The sequence below is a fragment of the Podarcis liolepis genome, assembly GCF_965112155.1.
Source record: "Podarcis liolepis genome assembly, chromosome: 3".
Taxonomy (NCBI): Eukaryota; Metazoa; Chordata; class Lepidosauria; order Squamata; family Lacertidae; genus Podarcis; species Podarcis liolepis.
The window spans coordinates 91363913-91385299 of record NC_139557.1 but is presented as its reverse complement, the minus strand read 5'-3'; the positions used below and the strand labels follow the sequence as shown (position 1 = coordinate 91385299).

General features: G+C 42.8%; 1 protein-coding gene across 3 annotated transcripts in view; it reads left to right on the top strand.

Moving 5' to 3' along the window:
- The window catches only part of CAPN13 (calpain 13), an 84286-nt gene that overhangs the window by 23319 nt on the left and 39580 nt on the right, over positions 1-21387 (top strand). For all 3 annotated transcript variants that reach the window (XR_014524292.1, XM_083496081.1, XM_083496082.1), the window contains 5 exons: positions 3474-3607; positions 8501-8675; positions 10382-10450; positions 15340-15425; positions 20704-20778. Coding sequence is in view for 2 of the 3 variants with exons in the window: in XM_083496081.1 (XP_083352207.1) it covers positions 3474-3607; positions 8501-8675; positions 10382-10450; positions 15340-15425; positions 20704-20778 (539 nt within the window). In the remaining variant the exon portion in view is untranslated. The remainder of the gene's footprint in view (positions 1-3473; positions 3608-8500; positions 8676-10381; positions 10451-15339; positions 15426-20703; positions 20779-21387) is intronic.

Genomic DNA, 21387 nt, shown 5'->3' with positions numbered 1-21387 from the left:
CTGGAGAAACTGGACACTGAACCCGGGGCCGTTTGCCTTCTTGTACTACCTACGTGTACTACCACTGAGCTATTGCCACTTTCTCCAAAATTACATTTTAACAGGGAGTAGAGGAAAGGGAAAAGAAGATAATGCTACAAAACACTGAGTATAAGGGGTGGAAATTATTACTCAGCATCAACATTAATCACAGATGTGGATTCAAAACCAAAGCAACACCAATGATCTACCCTGGGAAGCTTACAATCCCGTTTTTGTTTGTACTTCGGAAACAGCCCGGTACTAGAGCCATGATTTTAGGATGCCTTGGATATTGTGGCAAATATTCACAAAGCTGCATTTTATTTAGATGATCTCTGCTTAGGAACATGCTGTTAAGCAAAGAAGGAATGAAGCATCCGACAGGATTGTCCCAGTATTCCTCATTTCCCTTTCATGTTGAAACATGGCCATGTTCTGTTCACCCTTGTTCCTTTCCTAGGGCCCAGCCTTGGAAGTTATAGCCACAACTGTGACAAATTTATCCCAGACACATCAATTTATATCTTGATACTGCAACTATGGAGATTTTGTCCCATGCTGTTAGCAAAGGCATGACACACTACATTAACCTGCTAATGATTGCAAAAATGGATCTTTTGGTTTGTCCCCAGCGAACTCTATCTTTGCTTTCTTTCTTTCAACACTTCAGCAAATTCATTCACATGAATTTGCTAGAAGAGCACCTGTACTATCCAGCTGCTTAAGTGGCCAGCAGACTCCTTCCCAACCGTTCAACAGACAGAGGATAGCTTACTACGGCAATCTTATTTTACAGTAGATATCAATATTTGATGGGCTTTTGTTCTCTTTTTTCTTATTAAAAAAACCCTGAACAGGAATATTGTTTAACCCTCCCCCCAATAATTTCAAAAAAGCATAGGAAATCGGAAAGCAAATAATATGTAATCAGTAGTTAATTGCAATGGAAGATCAACAGAGAACTGGGTGACAATTGACCTTATTGTGTGAAAATAGTTTGTCTCTAGCCTTCTCTGAGAACTTGTGTATTATTGGAACATTACAGCTAAGTAAATTATACCTGTGGGTTCAGATGCACAATATCCCTATGATGTCAGGGACTGTGCTGAGGAGGAGTACACTGAAGATGAATGGTAGGAGCCGCTCCCTCCCCCTGACCCTGAATCTTCCCAGGAGCAGGAGGACAATATAGATTTAGAACAGTGGTTTGCAGAGGGGCATAGTTCAGAAGGCAGAAGCTAGGAAATACTGGGTGGGGAACAGCTAGCAGAAGAAACACTGGAAGAGAGAGAGTTAACAGATTCACAGTCTCTGGACAGCATTCCCCACCCCCAAAGAGCTCAGAAAGTGTTAGAACAGAAAGCGCAGAGGGTACAAGCTCAGATTACAAGACGTAGGCGTGACATAGATTAATAGGGATGGAGGGGTGTGTGAGCCTTAATTGGGAGCACCACCATTCTAGGGAGTCGCTTTCTTTTGTCTCTTGCTGTGTTTATTAAAGAAACTAACTGGTAAGACTTTCATTTGATCTGCTTATTTACTGACACGACATGGGGGAGGAAGCCGATTTCCCGAAGCCTGACGTACGAGGTGGCTTAGACTACGAGAGGCTGCTTCCCCTTTCTCCCGCAGCCTGTAGGAATTACTCCTGTTATGAGACAGTTGAGGGAAAGTGGAATCTGATGGAAGAGGTCTTGCAGCAGAGCAGATGTGGCAACCTTACTCCTTTCTGTCTCTAAGGAAGCATGGTTTTGCAGAACCAATAAAAAAGGGGATACTTCCATTTTATTTTCTTTCTATTCGTGTTTTATTCTTCCAAACAGATGCCATAATTTTGAATCTATTTGAGTAAAGAGATCTGGCAATTTCAAATACCTTGCCTCCTGCCACCTAGTTGGCAGAGGGACAGTCACCTTAAGCTCATTTTTCCTTTTAATTTTCATTGCTTCTTACAAATCAATGAAACACTCCACAAAAATAGTAATTTTAATTGCAATTAGAAGAGCTTATTGACAGGTGGAAAAAAACCTCAGTTTAAAGAATGAAAATGGTATGGCACTTTCAAAGCTTCACAAGCTCAAACAAGCATTCCAGTATTGAAAATAACATCACAATTTGTCAACTGCTTCTCTGTCCATAGGAGGCTGAGAAACAGACTTTCTGAGCTGGTTGTGGTTCGTGCGGAGGCCGAACTGGATCCAAAGAGGCAGCTATAACACACCATTAGAGGCAAATGGCACATGGGGCATAAAGGGCCCCATGGAAGAAGGTTGCAATTCAGTGGCAGAACAGATGCTTTGCATAGGAAATGTCCCATGTTCAAGCCCTGCAATCTTTAGGTGGGGCTGAGAAAGAGCCCTGTCTGAGACAATGAAGAGTCATTGTCAAGGGATGGAGAACCTGTGACTCTCCAGATGTTGGCCATGCTGACTGTGTTTGATGGGTGCTAGAGTTCAATAACATCTCGAGCACCAAATGTTTCCCATTCATAGACCAGGAGTAGCCAACAATGTGGCCTCCAAATATGGATTACAACTCCCGAGCCACTATAGCCAATGGTAGGTGAAGTGTAGGTGGGTTCCCACAAGGCAAGACACAGTGATAGCAGCAAGAACCTTTACTGAACGAAGAGAACTGGACAGCAGGGGCAAAACAACTGCTTATATACATTTCTGAAGGCCTGGGCCACTCCCACTCCCAATGCGATTGGCTGTCTAAAATTCCAAGCTGTGAATCATGACTCAGAGTTTAAGGGCCAGTGGCAGAGGCCTAAATCCTGAAATGTTCTGTGATTGGATATCATGTATCGAATCAGAACACAGGGGCTCAGAATCCGTAGTCCAGACTCAAGCTCAGGCAAACACAGACCACTCAATACATAACACCAGGGATGATGGAGGTGCTAGTCCACAGGATCAGGAGAATACCAGGTTGACTACCTCTGTGGTAGATAATATTGAGTGGGAAGGACCAGTGGTCTAGTAGAACACAGTTTACTGTGTACTTATTGGATCGGCATGTAGAGTTCTCAGTCAGAAAGCTTTCCTGTGCTTGGAAAGTGCTAGCTGTGGACACCCCATGCATGCTATAAGGGTAGCTTAACTGTATGGCACCTTCTCTTTTCTAGGAAAATAAAATTAAATAATAAATTTATTTCTTATACCCTGCCCACCTGACGGGCTGCCCCAGCCACTCTGGGAGGCTTCCAACAAAAATACAAATCAAACAAACAAAATCAAACATTAAACGTATGGGGAACCATTGGCCCTTTAGATGTTGCTGAACTACAACTCCCATCAGCCTCAGCAAGCATAGTGAATGGCCAGGGATGATAAGAGTTGTAGTCCAGCAACATCTGGGGGACCAAAGGTTCTCCACACCTGGCCTAGAAGGAATTCATCTTCTTCATAAAAGAAGCTTATCCTTCTTCTATTTTTGTTTTGTTTCCCAAGTTCTGGTACCTTGGAGACTGGCTGGATGTGGTGATAGATGACCGACTGCCTTTTCTCAATGGAGAATACTTATCCGTTCATCCCCGGAGCAGAAATGAATTCTGGCCGCCACTGCTTGAAAAAGCCTATGCCAAGTAAATACTCATAGAACCTTTCTCTCTTTCATGCTCTGTTTAATGATTGTGACCTCCCAGCGATGGATGCTTTAGGTAAAAGGAACCTGTGCCAAGGTGCCATGCTTGAGAAGGATCACAGACAACTATTCTGTGGTTTGTATAAGTAACAAACACTCGCAAAGTATATCTGCAGTGGCAGAAGCTGTAGTTAAATGTTAGCTCCACATGTTGTTGGTGTAGTCTAGTGGTTTACATGTATATTGAGTTCAATGGGGTTTAATCTCAGGTTATGTGAGCGTAGGACTATAGCCTTAGTTACTGGAATGGGGATGGAAAACCTTTCTTCTGGTTATATAACCACCTAATCCCTTTCTTAGGGAAGCGGGTGGCGCTGTGGGTTAAACCACAGAGCCTAGGACTTGCCGATCAGAAGGTCAGCGGTTCGAATCCCTGCGACGGGGTGAACTCCCGTTGCTTGGTCCCTGCTCCTGCCCACCTAGCTGTTTGAAAGCACATCAAAGTGCAAGTAGAGAAATAGGTACCGCTCCGGCGGGAAGGTAAACGGCATTTCCGTGCGCTGCTCTGGTTTGCTAGAAGTGGCTTAGTCATGCTGGCCACATGACCCAGAAGTTGTACGGCCAGTAAAGCGAGATGAGCGCCACAACCCCAGAGTCGTCCACGATTGGACCTAATGGTCAGGGGTCCCTTTACCCTTTACCTTTAATCCCTTTCTTGAAATCTATGGCTGTATTCCTTCTCCATCTCCTATCTTTGCCAACTCTGGTGCTCTCCAGAGGTTTTGGACTAGAAGAAGAAGAAGAAGAAGAAGAAGAAGAAGAAGAAGAAGAAGAGTTTGGATTTGATATCCCGCCTTTCACTCCCTTTAAGGAGTCTCAAAGCAGCTAACATTCTCCTTTCCCTTCCTCCCCCACAACAAACACTCTGTGAGGTGAGTGGGGCTGAGAGACTTCACAGAAGTGTGACTGGCCCAAGGTCTACAACTCCAATTAGCCCATCCCTGCAAAACAACAAAGCAGGGAGTGTGGCAGCAGCACAAAAGGTCAGGTAATGAGCTGGTCTTAAAGTGCTGATTTTGAGAGACCGAAGCATTCTTTAGAAAGAGTTGACTCAGGTACCACTTTGCTGAGCAGCGTTTTCATTCCAGATCGCTATTTCATTAAGATGGCAAGAGATGCTGTTTATGAGATTTTCAGCAACAAGGTTTTCCCCTGTGTATACTGTAAATTCCTTTCTTGTCAGTCTAGGTTGAGAACATTATTTTAAAATACAATTAGCCATGGATTTCATTTTCCGAGTCTCTGTGTTACTCAGATAGTGTGCTTACAGTGAGTTTTAATGCCATGTACTCGTGTTATCTACAGTCGCTTCTGATTTGTCTTTTTCCTTTCCTTTTCCTTTCTTTTGTTCTTTTGTTCTTTTTTTTGCGTTTGCAATCAAAAGCCCAAGATAAGGCAACAAGGCTTGAAAGATGCCTTCTGGTAGCCAGACTTGTTACTATCTGATGAACGCTCAATGACCTGAACAACAACAACAACAATGAAAAGGAATCTGAGATTAGTGCTCATGTTGTACATATATCTGCCGTGCTTAATTCCAAACGTTGCTTGTATGCTTTCTCATCTCTATCAGATCTCCTTGCAACAGTGGCAAATTGTTTTCGAAGTTAGAAGATTGCAAATATGCCACCAGGGTGGTTGCTTCAGAATGCGGCATGCAATGGGGAGTTTGTGTGCAAAATTTCAGCACTGTACAAAGCCTGCCTAGGGATGACTTCAAGATTAAACTACAGAACAAAACACGAAAGTATCCCCAAACACAGTGTATCGTAGGACCATTTTTATGATGCTTTCTTTAACTTTCTTCATGCTTCATGAAAAAGTGTTATATAACCATAGGATCAGGTACCCATTTTTCAGAATTGTTATTTTATAACAGTTAGAAAGAAAGAGATCAGTTTTTTATAGTTATCACAGATTATCTGTGTCACTTTCCTATGTGTCCATTCATAAATCTGTCCCGTCCCAGTTTCTACATTTATCTGCTTTTTTAAAATTCTCATTTAAGTGCACGTTTTAACATACTTTCTCATAAAATATACATCTGTAAATGTATATTCTCTTATGCATATTTTAACTCAAAATATGCATTTTGATGCTAAAGCATCGCAAAATTCAATTAAGTGTGAGATCTGAAGGATATCTATGTTCTGATTTGTACATTTGTCTGGGAGGTATAGATCAGGCCAACTAGTATCCTAGTTCACAAAGAAAGGATCATTTTATTTAGTTTGCATTTTTAATAAGAGAACCAACCAAATTCGCAAATCTAGACAAAATCACAGATTAGAATATAATTTCCCTTTGAATTCCACTTGGCTCAAAAAAGAAACAGTACAATTTCTAATGGATTTCATCTTAAACTGTTTCGATACCATTTAAATATGGATTTTCAGGCATGTTTAAATGCTATAATCACAAAGTAATATGGAATGAGAATGGAAGGGATTTATAAATGAACAAATAGGAAATTGACAGGAACCAGTAATGGACTGATGTGTCAGTTCCTATCCTGATTTACACATAGTCCAATGCAGGAATAGGGAACCTCACGCCTGGAGGCCAAATGCCAGGTCTCTCTCTCTTTGGCCCTCAGGACTTTCCCCAGGCCACACCCCTCATTGGTTTACTGCACTTCAGGGGGTTGGACTAGATGACCCTTGGTTCCCCTTCCAACTCTACATTTCTATGGTCCTGCTTTGCACCCTGAGTGTTTTTGCCAGGCTGAAATCAACTCTGATTGATTATCAGAACTCTGATAATGTAAAAACAAATGTCAAATTCAAGCACTGGTTCTAAATTCGAGATTTCCATGGGAGCCAGCTCATAGGGCCAATATTACCTCTGTACAGCATAGTTTGAGCCATTCTTAACTGCTCACATACCCATGATCCCATTGAGAATATAATATATGTCCTGGTGTGGCCACAGATATACAGTCTGTCATGGAATTCTACTCAATATTGATCCAGAGCAGAACTCAGATGTATAGTTAGCCGAGTAAAAACTTAAAACACGTTGCAGGATTCCCCAAAAACAGACCAGAGGCAATTATATTTCATACAGCAGAGCTTTACTGCAACTGAAGGCAAATAAGCATAATGGTCAGAAATCCATTACATTCAGGATTGGCACTGAATGTAAGAAATCCAGTTGCAGCAGACTTAACTTAAACTTATAATAAGTCTAAACCTTAAGACTAAGCATACTATGTACAGAACACCACACCAGAAGGAAGAGAGGTAGAAAGTGAAAGTGAAACCCAGGCACCTTCTGGTCTTATTCTGATAGTCAGCATGACCTTGACAGAAAGAGATAAGAGAACCAGTTCAAGCCAGCTGTACTCAGCTTCTCTGAAGGTATAACCCAAACATCATGAACCTTCTGCTTGTTTCTTTCACACACAGAAGCTTCCAGAACCCTCTTGAATTTAGTACAATAGGAAAGATCTCTACACATCAGATCAATGCTTTATGTACTAAGAAATGCAAACTGACACAGCCATGGTGATCTGGTAGCTGAAGTGTTTCTGCAGCTGTGGGATGTGGTGCTGTGTGAGGGAATCCCTCTCCCTATCTGCCCCTTCTTCCTTTCCACCAGCTGCAGGCAACCTGCTCCCTTTGGCAGCTTCATATTCCCTTTGCCAACCAGATTTTCTAATATGCCTGCATTAAATTGGCAATTTAAGGATAAATATTGCTTTGAACCAGAAATCTTCATCACAAAACAGTTATCTGTCATTCCTGTTTTCCTATAAAAAAATTGAAAATGTCAAAATTGTCCTTTTCCCATTTGCAATTTTTAGATTACAACTCATTTCCTGATGGGGAATATTTTTTCCAGCCGGTTTCAAACAGCCCCACTCACTAACCTTGCTGATGTACTCATTCACATGCTACAAAAAATGGTTTTTTGGGGGTGAGACATCATCGTATACTCCCTTCCCTCATGCCTTTGTGCCTTTAAATCACATGCTGTGAAATGTCCCTGTAAAAAATGTATCTTCTCCTTGCCTCATCTTCTCTATCCATCAAACCTAATCTTTCTTTTATGACCTTACAAATAAATAAAATGAAATAACCTTCTTTCCTTCCCAGCTGTCCAGGCCTGGCACCAGCACCCAGCATGATTGAAAAGAATGGGTCCCGGGGTGTGTGTGTGTTGTAGTACTGCCAATTTTATTTTCATTTAAAAACTTAAAAAACAAAAAACTAGTGCAGTGAACCTGAGACTGCAACATCAGATCCTCCAAGTGTCCTTATCTTGCAGGGACGTTCCTGATTTAGAGAAGCCGTCCCAGTTTCTGATTTGATCCCAGAATGTCCCACTTTTCCTTAGGTCACCCCTATTTTCACTGGAGAAAAGTTGGAGGGTATGGTAGGATGTCCCTATTTTTATTGGGGAAATGTTGGAGGGTATGGAGTTATCCGATCTCATAGCTGTCTGAAGGCAATCCTGTATAGGGAAGGTCTTTTTTTAATGTTTTATTATGTTTTTATATATGTTGGAAGCTGCCCAGAGTGGCTGGGGCAACCCAGTATGATGCGTGGGGTATAAATAGTAAAATTATCGTTATGGAATGGGACGTCCCTATTTTCATTGGCGAAATGTTGGAGGGTATGCAACCGCTCACCTTCTTTTCCCCATCAGAATGCCTCTAGGCCCCAATACATGGGCATTCCGACCAGTCTTGACCATTTCCTCACCTCACTGTGCACCCAATGTTAAAAAACATTGGCAAGCTTAAAAGGGGGGCATGCTGGTCTTAAGAGGACACCTTTCACAGGACCTTCTTAAACCTGGCCTAACCTCAAAGTCTTCTCTCTTCTTCCAGATTGCACGGTTCCTATCAGAAGTTGCACATGGGCTACATTTCTGAGGCTTTAGTGGACTTCACAGGCGGGGTCCAGATATCTTTGAACCTTCCTCGCCCTTCCTCTTACCTGTATGAGGTAGTGAAGGCTGCTGCCAAGTCAGGTTGCCTCATGGGATGCGTCACTCCTCCAGTGGTAAGCTAGAAGTTGTTTTACCCCCCTCTAGGAACTGGAATATAAGAAGATGCAGCGAGAATCGGTCTCGTTCACCTGTTCCCCTCAAAATTGCATGCAGAATCCCTTTGCTTTGTTGGTTTATGGCCAGACTTGTAATGCTTTCCCCTCAAGCAAAGTGTCATACAGCCATGCTAAGTAAACCTGGCAGCCAGGTAGTGTGTGCCACTCAATTTTCACCCCCATTTCTATGGTTCTGGAGGAGGGCCGGGGACACAGACTCACGGGCCTTCTCTGTTTCAATGCTCAGTGTCATGGGCTGCAACAGTTCTTACAAGACACGGTGCTCTTATTATTATTACAATTTATTACCCACGCTTTACCCCCAAGGTCCCAGGGCAAGTTACAGCAATGAAAACACAATACAGTGGTACCTCAGGTTACATACGCTTCAGGTTACTTAGGCTTCAGGTTACAGACTCCGCTAACCCAGAAATGGTGCTTCAGGAAACAGAAATCGTGCTCCGGCAGCACGGCGGCAGCAGGAGGCCCCATTAGCTAAAGTGGTGCTTCAGGTTAAGAACAGTTTCAGGTTAAGTACGGACCTCCGGAACGAATTAAGTACTTAACCTAAGGTACCACTGTACGAAAAACAGCTTAGAACAACTTTAAATTGAAGAAATAAGGTAGGTGCTGAAAATAAACATCTCTCAAGTGTCAAAAGAGGTGTGTCTTCAGCATTTGCCGAAGGCTATATAATGAAAGTGCCCAGCAGTTCCACAACCTAGGAGTGCCACAGAGAATGCCCTTTCCTGGGCCACCCCAACCTGCCAGCTTCTGAGGGAGGTTGAACAAGCAAGAGGGTCCCTTTATGCCGATCTGAGCACCCAAGGGGGTCTGTAAGGAAGCAGGTGTTCTTTCAGGCATTTGGGGCCTGAGTTGTTTGGGATCTTGACGCACCATTAAGATACAGAGATACAGAGAAATAGGCATCCTCAAGTGTGAGCTACAATCCAGCCACATTTCCCCCCTGGATATGCAGGACCCCTTTGGCCCCAGTAAAGTATGCCCATTAACCCCTGCCCATGCTTGGACCCTGCAAAATAAGAACTCATTACACCTCTTGTTTTTGCTGCCTTTGACAACAAAGCCGGGAGGCTGTCAAGCATCTGGCAACAAAAGACCATTGGTCTGCATTTAGCTGAGTATATGTCAGTCACAAGTTGTGCAGGCTGTTGTGTAGCAGCAGCATCTCTAAAACAGTTGTGACTGAGCTCCTTCCGTTAAAGGAGATTCCATCGGGGCGGTCCTACCATTTGGCTGAGTGAGGCAAATGCTTCAGGTGGCAGATGTTGGGAGGGCTGTGGTTTGGAACATTACTGTTCCTCCTGAGCGCCCCCTGAATGCTTCCTTTGATTGGAGGACAGAGCTATATGTACCACACAGCCTGCCTTGTACCCCACTAAACTAGCCTGATGCCCTCAAGTGCAGAGGAGGACATAGTGTTGAAAGAAATAAAAGAAAAGTCCACCGTCACCCCAGTCAACTTTTGTACATGGGAATGGGTGAGGGGCACCATCGTGTCCTTTGCCATCAGGTAGCAAAATGTATTTGGCTGGCCCTGGCCCTGGTTCTCCCCTCATCAAACAAACCACATCCATTGGATCAAATGAAAATATGTTTGCTAATGCTTTTAGAGAGGTTATAGCTGTCCTTTCTCCATTCAGAAAAATAACGTAAACGAGAAGAATGGAATTGTTCAAGGTCATGCCTACACTGTTGTGGAGACTGCAGAGGTGAGAGAGGAAACATTTATTTCTGTCCTTCTTAATTGTCTTCTTCCCACAGCCCTCTCTCCTAATTGGCAGCTCGCCCGCTGTTCTCCATCCCCATGTTCATAATTCATTGCTTTTAGGACCAGAAGGTAACATTCCGTTGATCTAATCTAGACCTCCATGCGTCACTGAGATCACATAATTTCATTCCTGCCTTCCTGAAATGTCTGAAACCCGGTGGCTTTATGTAGAAGTAAAGAAATGATAAAGTTAGCAAGGTGACACAGCCAGTTAGTCGTTTTTAAGGGAACTATCAAGAATGATGAAACACTGAGCCCATAATTAACACTCATTGGTTCAGCCAGTGATGTGGCAGAAGATAACCCACTTACCAGAAAAAGGCCTCAGGCAAGTTTTAAGAGGCCGAAACAAATTAAATGAACGGACACTTCTGTGGGTTGAATCCATGGAGTTAATTTAATTCTGAGGTATAAAGTATTGATGCAAGAGACCACCCGATAGCATTAAACACAGTTTACCATTTCTGCAGATAATCCAATATGTTTAAAAAACACACAATTTTTAAAAAGGAAATAGAAAATCCAGGTTAAATAAGGAAGGAAATACGGGGCAGTGTTTTAATACGGAAAGTGTAATGTGGCATTTTGTACAAAACTTAAAGGCATGAGCAACCTCAAGTCCACAAAACACTTGCTGTGGGAAAGTGCCCTGTGAAAGAGACATTTCTCAGAATATGCTAAAGTGCAGGGTCAAGAGTTCACAGCTGGATGAAGAAGTCATTTTCTTCACCTGCGAGGTTTATCTTTCCCGAGCATACACCCTTCCCTTGCCCCAAATTTTAATATCATCTTCTGGGGAAGGAGATCAATTTGGCAGAAAGTAATAATCCAGCAATGGCAAAAGAAAGCAAAGGATTTACTGCAGTAAGTGGGTCTGCCTTCAAGGTGAGTGCAGTGCTCATCCCCCAGAATCATCACTTACGATGCTCATATCAACAAGGACAAAAGAAATGGCCAAAGCGGACAATGACCTTGACTAATCCTCTGGCTTGCCTTCTTTCTGCAGCATTAAGAATGCTCACTAACATGGTGTGTAGTTCTTCCGGGAACTACAACATTCTGCAAAAGAGAGAAGGGCTGTGTGATGGAATACCTATGCAGAGCTAAACTGGAGATCATTATTTTGAACAAGAGACCTTTGTGCGTTGTTAAGCATCTGCATTATTATACAGATACCTCTCTTTGCAGGGCCCTCGACTAAATGATCTGTGCCAGGCCCCTTCCTACACTTGTGGGCTTAACTGGGGGGAGGGGGTGGTGGCTGGGTCAATCTCTGCGACAGGGTGAGCTCCCGTTGCTCTGTCCCAGCTCCTGCCAACCTAGCAGTTCGAAAGCACCTCAAAGTGCAAGTAGATAAATAGGAACCGCTCCGGTGGGAAGGTAAACGACAATTCCGTGTGCTGCTCTGGTTCACCAGAAGTGGCTTGGTCATGCTGACCACATGACCCGGAAGCTGTACGCCGGCTCCCTCGGCCAATAAAGCGAGATGAGCACCACAACCCCAGAGTTGGCCACGACTGGACCTAATGGTCAGGGGTCCCTTTACCTTTAATGCCCTACAGGGGAAAACTTCAAGACCATTAAACTGAAAGCTCTTGGACCTGGTTGTCCAAAGGGCACAGTGGCTATGGGCTTTGCTTGGGCCCTGTCAGCTGCCCAAGGGGACCAAGTGATGGCATAGGACATTCCCTTGCAACTTTAGTACTCCTCACATCACCACACAAACACATACGCTGCCTACAATTGCTTATGAATGATATGTAGTTAATAGGTGCCATAATGCTCACACCCATTTGAGAAAGAACTGGGAATCAGGTGGTGTAAATGCTCCATAGAACAGGGGTTCCCAACTATTTCAGGCCCGGGGCCACCACAAAATCACCATTTCACAGGAGAAAACTGGGTAATGCTTAGATTCCCTTCCAAACAAAACAGGCAAGACACTCCACCCCAGAAATTCTACTAAAACACGAGTGAAAAAGAAGGCAATGTACAACTAACACATGGCTCTCCCAACCCTCAAAAAAGCCAAAAACCTTTCTACAAAAGAATTGAGAGGGTGAGGGGGCTTTGATAGGCACTGTGGGGGGTGATATGAAGAAGCCATGATGTCCACAGGCACCACACTGGAGACCCCAAACATAGACTACTGTTTGGAAGGAGCATGAATCACACCAGTGGCATGCAGAGTGTTAAATAAAAGAGATAATTGCATTCATAGTGTTACAATTTAGCCTATTCTCTTTTTAATGTAAAAACCCTTATAATTATAATGACTTTAGTTAAACTATAAACTTTGGTGATAATGCATTAACCATTAACTATACACTAGGAGCCAAACTGGTTCAAATAATATGCCCATGATTTTTCTCAACAGAGATATATATAAAACACACCTCATGATGCTCTTAGCTTACTCTAACCCAGGGATGGGAAATCTCCAGTCCCCAGGCTAAATGCAGCATTTGAAAGCTTCCCACTTAGCCCTTGAGACCCTGCCTCCTTGTCTTGCCCCTTCCTCAACTTCCTTAGATAATTGTGCATTTGAGAGTCTGTTGGTTAGAGTCTTGCCAACAAAATATCCAAGGCAAAATTACCTAAGGACTTGCACAAATGGTTGCATTTCCCCCCATGTGATCTATTTTGTGTCCAGGGGTTGCACAAGTTTTGCATGAACTGCATGAACTGGACTATGCATGAAAACATCCTGTAGCCCATTCAAACCTGCAGCGAGAGCCAGCAGGACTTCATAAATGGCTGCAGACTGTCTTTGTATCCTGAACATTCTCCATGCAATATCATCAGAAAACCAGGGAGCGGGGTGGGGAGAGCAGTCAGGCTGCATGTCTGATTTGGCCCTAAGGAAAAAGAAGAAGAATTGATTTCATGATTCTTGCTCCCAATAATTGAATGGTCTGAAATTTTAGCCTGTTTCTCCCCTATAAGACAACATTGGCACTGCATCATTTTATGGGGGGGGAAATAGATGAGAGTTCAGTGACTTAAACCAGCTGTAAGATTTTGTGGCAACTTGAAAATGAAATGTATGGGAAAAGAGTAAAGTCTCAGTAGGAAAAGGCACATCAAGACTGAACAGACATTATTTAGTTGGCTGTTAGAGGCAGAGATACTTGTTAATATCTAGCTGAGAACAGAATCCAGACCTCAGTGATTACATTTCAAGGTGAGAACCTTCTAAGATTTATGGAAGCTTCTCGTGTTTTGAATTTATTTACAACTGGGAGCACAGAAAGCAGCATCTCCTAAAAGAAGCTACAATATAGTTTCTACATATTGATGCTGCTTCCTTCCTCCTATGTGGGCTATGTGAAGATCTTAATTTCCTGCTCGTGTCTGTAGGCTATAATTGGCTTTATTTGTGGCCTGAAGAAACCTGATTAGGAAGCTGAATGCTCATACCCAAAGCTAATACAGTGGTACCTCTGGTTGCAAACAGGATCCGTTCCAGAGGCCCGTTCGCAACATGAAAAAAGCGCAACCCACAGCGGTGCATCTGCGCATGCACAGGTTGCGATTCGCTGCTTCTGCGCACGCGTGTGGTGTCATTTTGCGCGTCTGCGCATGCGTGAGCGGCGAAACCCGGAAGTAACTCTTTCCGGTACTTCTGGGTCGCCGCGGAAACCTGAAAGAACGTAACATGAAGCGGATGTAACCAGAGGTACCACTGTAAATGCTTTTGTGAACCTGACCAAACTCGCTGACTCCTGTTCCATGTGTATTAAAGTAGTGCTCCCATCCAGGGCATCATCAGAACCTAAGAAGAGCCTTCTGATTCAGGCCAATGGCCCATCTGGTCCAGCAGTGTGTTCTCACAGTGGCCAGCCAGATGCCTATGGGAAGACTGCAAGCAGCACCAGAGTGCAACAGCACTTGCCACACATTTGAGTCCTAGTAACTGGCATTCAGAGGCCTATTGCCTCTTGAGGCAGAACATAGCCATCATGGCAAGTAGTCATTAATAGCTTTATGCTCCATGTTAACAAGCAGGTAACTTGCAGTTAAAGATGAATGAATCTGTCAATTTTAGTTTATCTCAGTTTATCTTTAATCTTAGTGTCATTTCTCCTGATTTCTGCATCAGTTTGCAATTTAAAACAAACAAACAAAATTTACCATTATTTTGGTCGCATTTTACCTAATATACACATATTATTAGGAAGCCCAGCCAGATGGGCGGGGTATAAATAATAAATTATTATTATTATTATTATTATTATTATTATTATTATTATTATTATTATTATTATTATTATTAGCTGTTTTCACCAATAAATTCTCTTAATATACACATTTTTGTATGCACATTTCTCCCAATATACAAACATTTAGTTGAAGTACTGCATCACAAAATTCAGAGAAGTGCAGATTTCTAAGGATAGTTGTGTTTCATTTCACATACTGTTTCCATAAGTGTGAATAAGGTAGTTTCAATCATGCTACAACAGTGTACAGGACTTATTTAGTGCTTAATAAGTGCTCCAGGACTTATTTTTATTTTGCTCCCATGTTTTACTAGGCAGTTTTTGTTTTGTGTATTGCAAAAATAATGCATTTTCCACATAATTAAAAAAACCAAGCTGCATTGCCTACCATCTTGTGCATAGTAAGGCTTATTACTGAAGGCAATGGGATTTAAGCAACTTCACTGTGTGGCCGTTTACATCCTTTGTTCCTTAGATGCAGACAAAGTTAGGAACTAAAGTGAGCCTCCCAAAATACGATAGAAGAAGCTTTTACACGTCTCTTTCCCCCACAAAACACCCCCAATGTACAAGATGCCACTGTTGACTTTTTCTTTCTTCTTAATAGGTTCCCTATATGGGTATGAAGGAACGTTTAATTAGACTTTGGAATCCTTATGGCCATAAGGAGTGGATTGGAGCATGGAGCGATCGGTATGGTTTCAAATGTTTTATTTCATTAGGGGCTGCTGCCCTTGCTGCTTTTGCTCACCAACCCCTCCCCATTCACCTTAAAGCGCATCCAAACTGTGCACCCTCTTTCTTTGCTGATTGCCCAGATTGTGACCCAGACAAATCTCGGAGGAACAGGCAGGACAGACTGAGGCAGCTCCCCAGCGACTCTTCTGCTCTGCTGCAGCTTCCTTCCTTGGCTTCTGATGCTGCTGAGGCTAAAATGGTGACATCCATGTGAGGTAGGCAGTAGCAGCAGAGCAAGATGGTTGCTGGATCTTACCTGAGTTGTACTCCACCTTGCCATCAAAAAGGACTTCATTGCTGCTGTTGCTACCACCACAGGCAGTGGCCAAGCTATTACTTTTTAAGATGAACAAGGGAGGGGGAGAAAAGCTGCCTCTGCTGGCTGCCATCAAAGTAATATTATTGTGCCTCTACTGCCCAAAACCATTTCAAAAATGTCAGCTCCCCGCTGCCAAATTCACTTTCCATTTTGGGGGATCCCCATTGGCCCTAGTCAACACCTCCAAAGTTCATCTTCTGCAGTTTATGTTCTGGTCATAGGAACATAAGAAGCTGCTTTATCCTGAATTAAACCACCCGACTATCTCTCTCAGTATTGCCTACCCTAGCCAAAGCTCTCAAAAATTTCAGACAGGGTTCTCTCTCAGATCTACCTGGAGATGCCAGGGAACTTGTAACCTTCTGTATGCAAAATCAATCGCTGTTCAACTGAGCCATGGCCCTTCCCAACCGGCTCTCGTTTTGGGTATGCTATTTCCCTTTTCCTCTCTCCTCATACCTAAGAATAATTCCCTAGAATTACCCTAGGTGCAGTCTATCAAAATTAAGCACTTTTATGTCTCATTGATTCCACTACGAATGATTCAAGCATGAAATGGTTGAGATCAATAAGACTTAAAAGAAATTACCAGTGGTTGGGTGGTGCCCCATGATTTTGCCCTCACCCACTACCACAGAGCTAAAAATCTGGAAAATATGCTCCTGTACAGTATTCATAATCCTTTATTTTCATTTTTTTCTCTTTGTTGAATTTCCAAATGAAAACTGAAAAACAAGAGCAGTATATGTGCAACAGTATACTAGTTGCTTTACGATTTTATATAGCCATCTTCTTTTCCTCTGGGCTTCTAAAATAATCTTTCCTGAAAAGTGTTCTTTAGTATCTACATGCTGGTGTGACTGAAGCTGAGCTAAGAAGTATAGTATAGTATAGTATAGTATAGTATAGTATAGTATAGTATAGTATAGTTAGTATAGTATAGTATATTACAGGGGTCTGCAACCTTTAAGACAAAAAGAGCCACTTGGACCCATTTCCGAAGGAAAAAAAACTGGGAGCCGCAAAACTCGTCATTATAAAAATAACTTTTTTGTCACTTTTTTATTATTTCTTTGTTTGACCCCTCAGAATTACTCCTCCTCATAGAAATAAACGTTAAATTAACAAGTTACCTTTTTGTGTGTGTGTGTGTTCTTCACTCCCCTTCAAAACAGTGACCAGCGTACATGCCCCCTTTCAATGCAGTGACCAGTGTACATGCCCCTTACAATGTAGCGGTCGGGCGGGCGGGAAGGTGATGTCGGGACGGTGCATGACTAACGCACGCACCACCCCCATGCAACGTCACAGGCAGTACAGCGCCCGCCACAGTGGGGAGTGTCAGGGCGCACAATGCGCCTCCTCCCCTCGCTAGTATCCACCCCGGAGCTGTGGCAAAGGTGTAAAAGAGCCACATGCGGCTCTGGAGCCGCGGGTTGCAGACCCCTGGTATATTATAATAATTTCCCAGGTTTTGCAAAGTTTAATTCTAATCTCAAGACAGTTGAAATTTGGGTGGAGCAGGCTTAAACTGCATGGATCAATGCAATTCTTGAGTTCTGCTTGGTTAATGCTATGCATGCAACACAATTATCACTTAATTATAAAACTGCAGCTTGAGAATTAACACAGCTGGATAGCTATTGCAATGTCTGTGTGGTGGTATTGCTGAGAGGTAATATCAGCAGCTAAAGATGCAAAGAATTATTTCTTTATTAAAGTACATCCAGGGTCAGCCGTACCAATTAGGCATAGTCAGATGGTCACCTCAGGCAGCTGGTTTCGGGTATCCTGAAAAGTCAGTACATTTTGAGTTATTTATTTTTGTTGCACTTTTATTCTCGCAGAGGGAGAGAGGTGCTTGTAGGAGTTTCTGCCTCAGGCACCAAAATGATTTGGCAGGTCTTGGCTACTGTGCACCTTGACTTAGGGGCAGTGTGTGTGTGTGTGTGTGTGTGTGTGTGTGTGTGTGTGAGAGAGAGAGAGAGAGAGAGAGAGAGAGAGAGAGAGAGAGTGCACTTGCACCTGAGTGTGTGTGCACGTGGTGTGTGCTGCTTTGACTTTCGCAGCAAAATGCCAAAGTGCCATCCAGGACTATTGAAACCAACAGAAACTGTTTCATTCTCTTCATTGTATGGCATTCTAAGCACCAGAACAACAAAGGTGCATGATCAGGACCTAAGAATGAAGTGTGTAGCTTCTTACTCCTGGCAATTTGTTCAGTGCCCATTTGTGGCTGAATGTTAAGCTTTGGGGGAAGAACTAAGCATTGAAAGAAACGAGTGATGCTTCTGAAATTCACCCCATCCGAATTTCTCCTTGGAATTTGTATTTCTGGTCTTCTTTCCAAAGTAGAAGTGATGCATATGTACTCATCCATCACTCTCTCTTTCTTTTTTTAATTTCTGAATTTTATATTGAGCTCTGTTCATACACTGCAGCTTTCAGCTACATGACTGTTTTTTGGGCAGTGTTTTATCAATCCGTTCATGCATAGCGGAACCAGGGGTGGGAGACAAGCTAATGAATTTATTCCCCCCTCCCCCATTAGATTTTCCCTGCCCCCAGTACTGATTCACATATGCACATTGATAAAATGCTGCCCCAAAGCAATCACAATATCATACATATGGTAATGTACATATTGCAGTCTTCATGTGATTGAGCATTTCTATCAAGCTTCTCTCTTTTTTTGTAGCATTTTATCAGTGCATCAGATTCAGATTTGTTTACTGTATTTTAGCAACCTGCCATCAAGCAGCTTCGGTGCACTCAGAACATTCAAAGTGATCTGTGCCAAGTTTTAATCCAAAATAGAATCACACATTCAAAAAGAACAGCAAATGCATGACACATAGCAAACCAATGCAAGTCTGTCAATCTAATTTGCTTGGACCTGGGAGACCAGAGTTCAAATCTTCACTCTGCTATTAAGGTCTTAACCTGACTTACCTGTTTGTGAGGGAAAATGGAGTGGCAGAGAGAAGCATGTTGGGGATCTGAGGTGAGACCAGGGCCGTCTTTACCCGGGGGTGCAAGGGGTTCAAGACACCCAGGTGCTGAATTCTGGGGGGCGCCAGGCACCCGCTGCTGAAGCTACCTAAGCTCTTAACTATCTCCTGTTATGAAATAATAATTTTGATCAAGCTAGAAAAACAAAATACTGTACATATATACAGTGGTACCTCTGGTTACGTACTTAATTTGTTCCGGAGGTCTGTTCTTAACCTGAAACTGTTCTTAACCTGAGGTACCACTTTAGCTAATGGGGCCTCCCGCCGCTGCGCGATTTCTGTTCTCATCCTGAAGCAAAGTTCTTAACCCGAGGTACTATTTCTGGGTTAGGGGAGTCTGTAACCTGAAGTGTATGTAACCTGAAGCGTATGTAACCCAAAGTACCACTGTACCTAAGTATTACCAAAATGTATACCTACCAAAGGACTTCCGACTTTGTGGGCTCATTTACCAAAGACGTGCCACGCTGGCGCCGGCGCTTGTCATTCACAATGGCGGTGCCTGTCAGACTCAACGACGGCGTTTGTCATTCTCAACAGTGCCGTGCACGCGAAATTAACTCTTACATCAAATTACTATGTTACGTATTGTATTGAGCTGCTATGTGGCAGTGGGGTCAGCAGCACCTTTGACACAACTGATGTTTCTTCTAAGTAGGTGCCTAAACAATACTTAGAAGTTTAAGTGTGGTGGTGTTAATTTGGGGGCTATACTAAATTTGGGGGCGCTGGGCAGATCATTGCACCCCGGCGGTGCATATGCTAAAGACAGCGCTGGGTGACACACCCATGCAGTGGAAGTTGACCCCAGTTTCAGTCACCACACGGAGGCAGCTTAAGGTCCAAAATGGTTTATTGCTATAGAAGATTAGGCTTCAGTAATACAGATCCAGACATTTATAATTTACATACAGCTTGTTGGCTTTTGCCAGTCACACTTTTTGAAGCAACGTGTGAACCAAAACACAACGATCTTTTTGCAATTTGCACTTCTCTAAATTTTGCGCTACAGTTCTCCAATCAAGCAATGTGCCAAAAAAAAAAAAAATGTGCCTGTTAGGAAAACGTGTGCATAAAAAGGCACATCTTGGTGAAAATAGCAAAAAGGATGCATTGCATTAGGGAGAATTGAATACACAAAAAATGTGTATATTAGGAGAAAAATGCCTTAAAAGGATGGCAAGTTCTTGTGAAGTTTTCTTTTTAAAAAATCAAAATAAAAAAATGAACTGATTCAATCGCAAACTGAAAGATTGTGAACTGTTCTTTAGTAAGATGTGTTTTAGACCACAGGAGCCTGCTTCTTGGAATTTTAAAGCACGACTGTAGTAACATTTTCTCTTAAACTGAGTCACCCTGTAGTTAAGACAGCTGGGGAAATGGAGTAAGCTTTAACTAGAGGGCTTGTGGGGTTTAGGTGAGCCGATGTAGGACTTAGCAATGGTTAAGCTGTTTATTCTTTAGCTGTTTATTGTTTAGAGCAATGTTTAAAAGTTAAGCTGCATATTCATATTCTATTTTGTTTTCCATGTAACCCTTATTTGTCTACGTGCTCTTGATTTCTATTATGCTCGTATGTGGGTGTGGAGAGCTCAGTTGGTTAGAATGTGCTGATAACGCCAAGGCTGCAGGTTCGATCCCTGTATGGGACAGCTGAATATTTCTGCATTGCAGGGGGTTGGACTAAATGAACCTCAGGGTCCCTTCCAACTCTTTGGTTCTATGATTCTGTGTTTCATAAACCGAAATGTGTTCACTGCTCTTCTGCTGGTGTATTTACAATGAACCTTTCCAAAGGGATTCCAGCTTGTCAGGCCCTGCTTGGTCACACCCATGTCACTCGTTTGGGCAAATTAGGAACCTAATTTTTAATTTCATATGGCCTTGTCCTCTTTTGTAGTTCCATGGAATGGGCTCGAGTCCCGAAGCAATACAAGAAATCTCTGTATGAAGACAAGGATAACGGCGAGTTCTGGTATTAGCACAATTTGTCTTTCTGTGATTCTCTGTGCTCTAGATTTAAGGCCCCCAAGCTATAATAATCTCCATATGTTGCCATCTGGGCTTCTTCGGGAGAAAGTGTAGGATAAAAATTGAATTAATAATAAATAATCTTGCAGTGAGCCACTCTTATTTTCAGGGTCCTGCTACACTTATATTAAAGATGAGAGGCTGTATTCAACTCAATAAATATCTGTGTGGAACAATTTCAACTTGTACAAGGGGACTTTGCCCTTCCTCCCACAGCACATGACCCATGCCATCCCCAAAAATGCTCCAGAGAGCCAGGGGAAACCTTAGAACAGATTGCAGATTGGGGAGGAGAGGAAGGAAAGTACAACTGCACATGCAGAAGTTGTTCCACTCTTGCAAAGTTCTATTTAGCGATAGGTTGAGGAATGCAACCCCAGACTACAATCGGTAAAGTTTTTTTCTAAGAAAAGGACCGTCAATCTATAGGCTGTTCACCACAAGCAACTGCCAACTGTTTTTGCCATTCATTTTCTAGCACCATGCAAATTCCACTTCTCCATTTCAAAAATATTTCAAGTCCTCAGGGCTGCAAAACCAGGATTGAAAATGT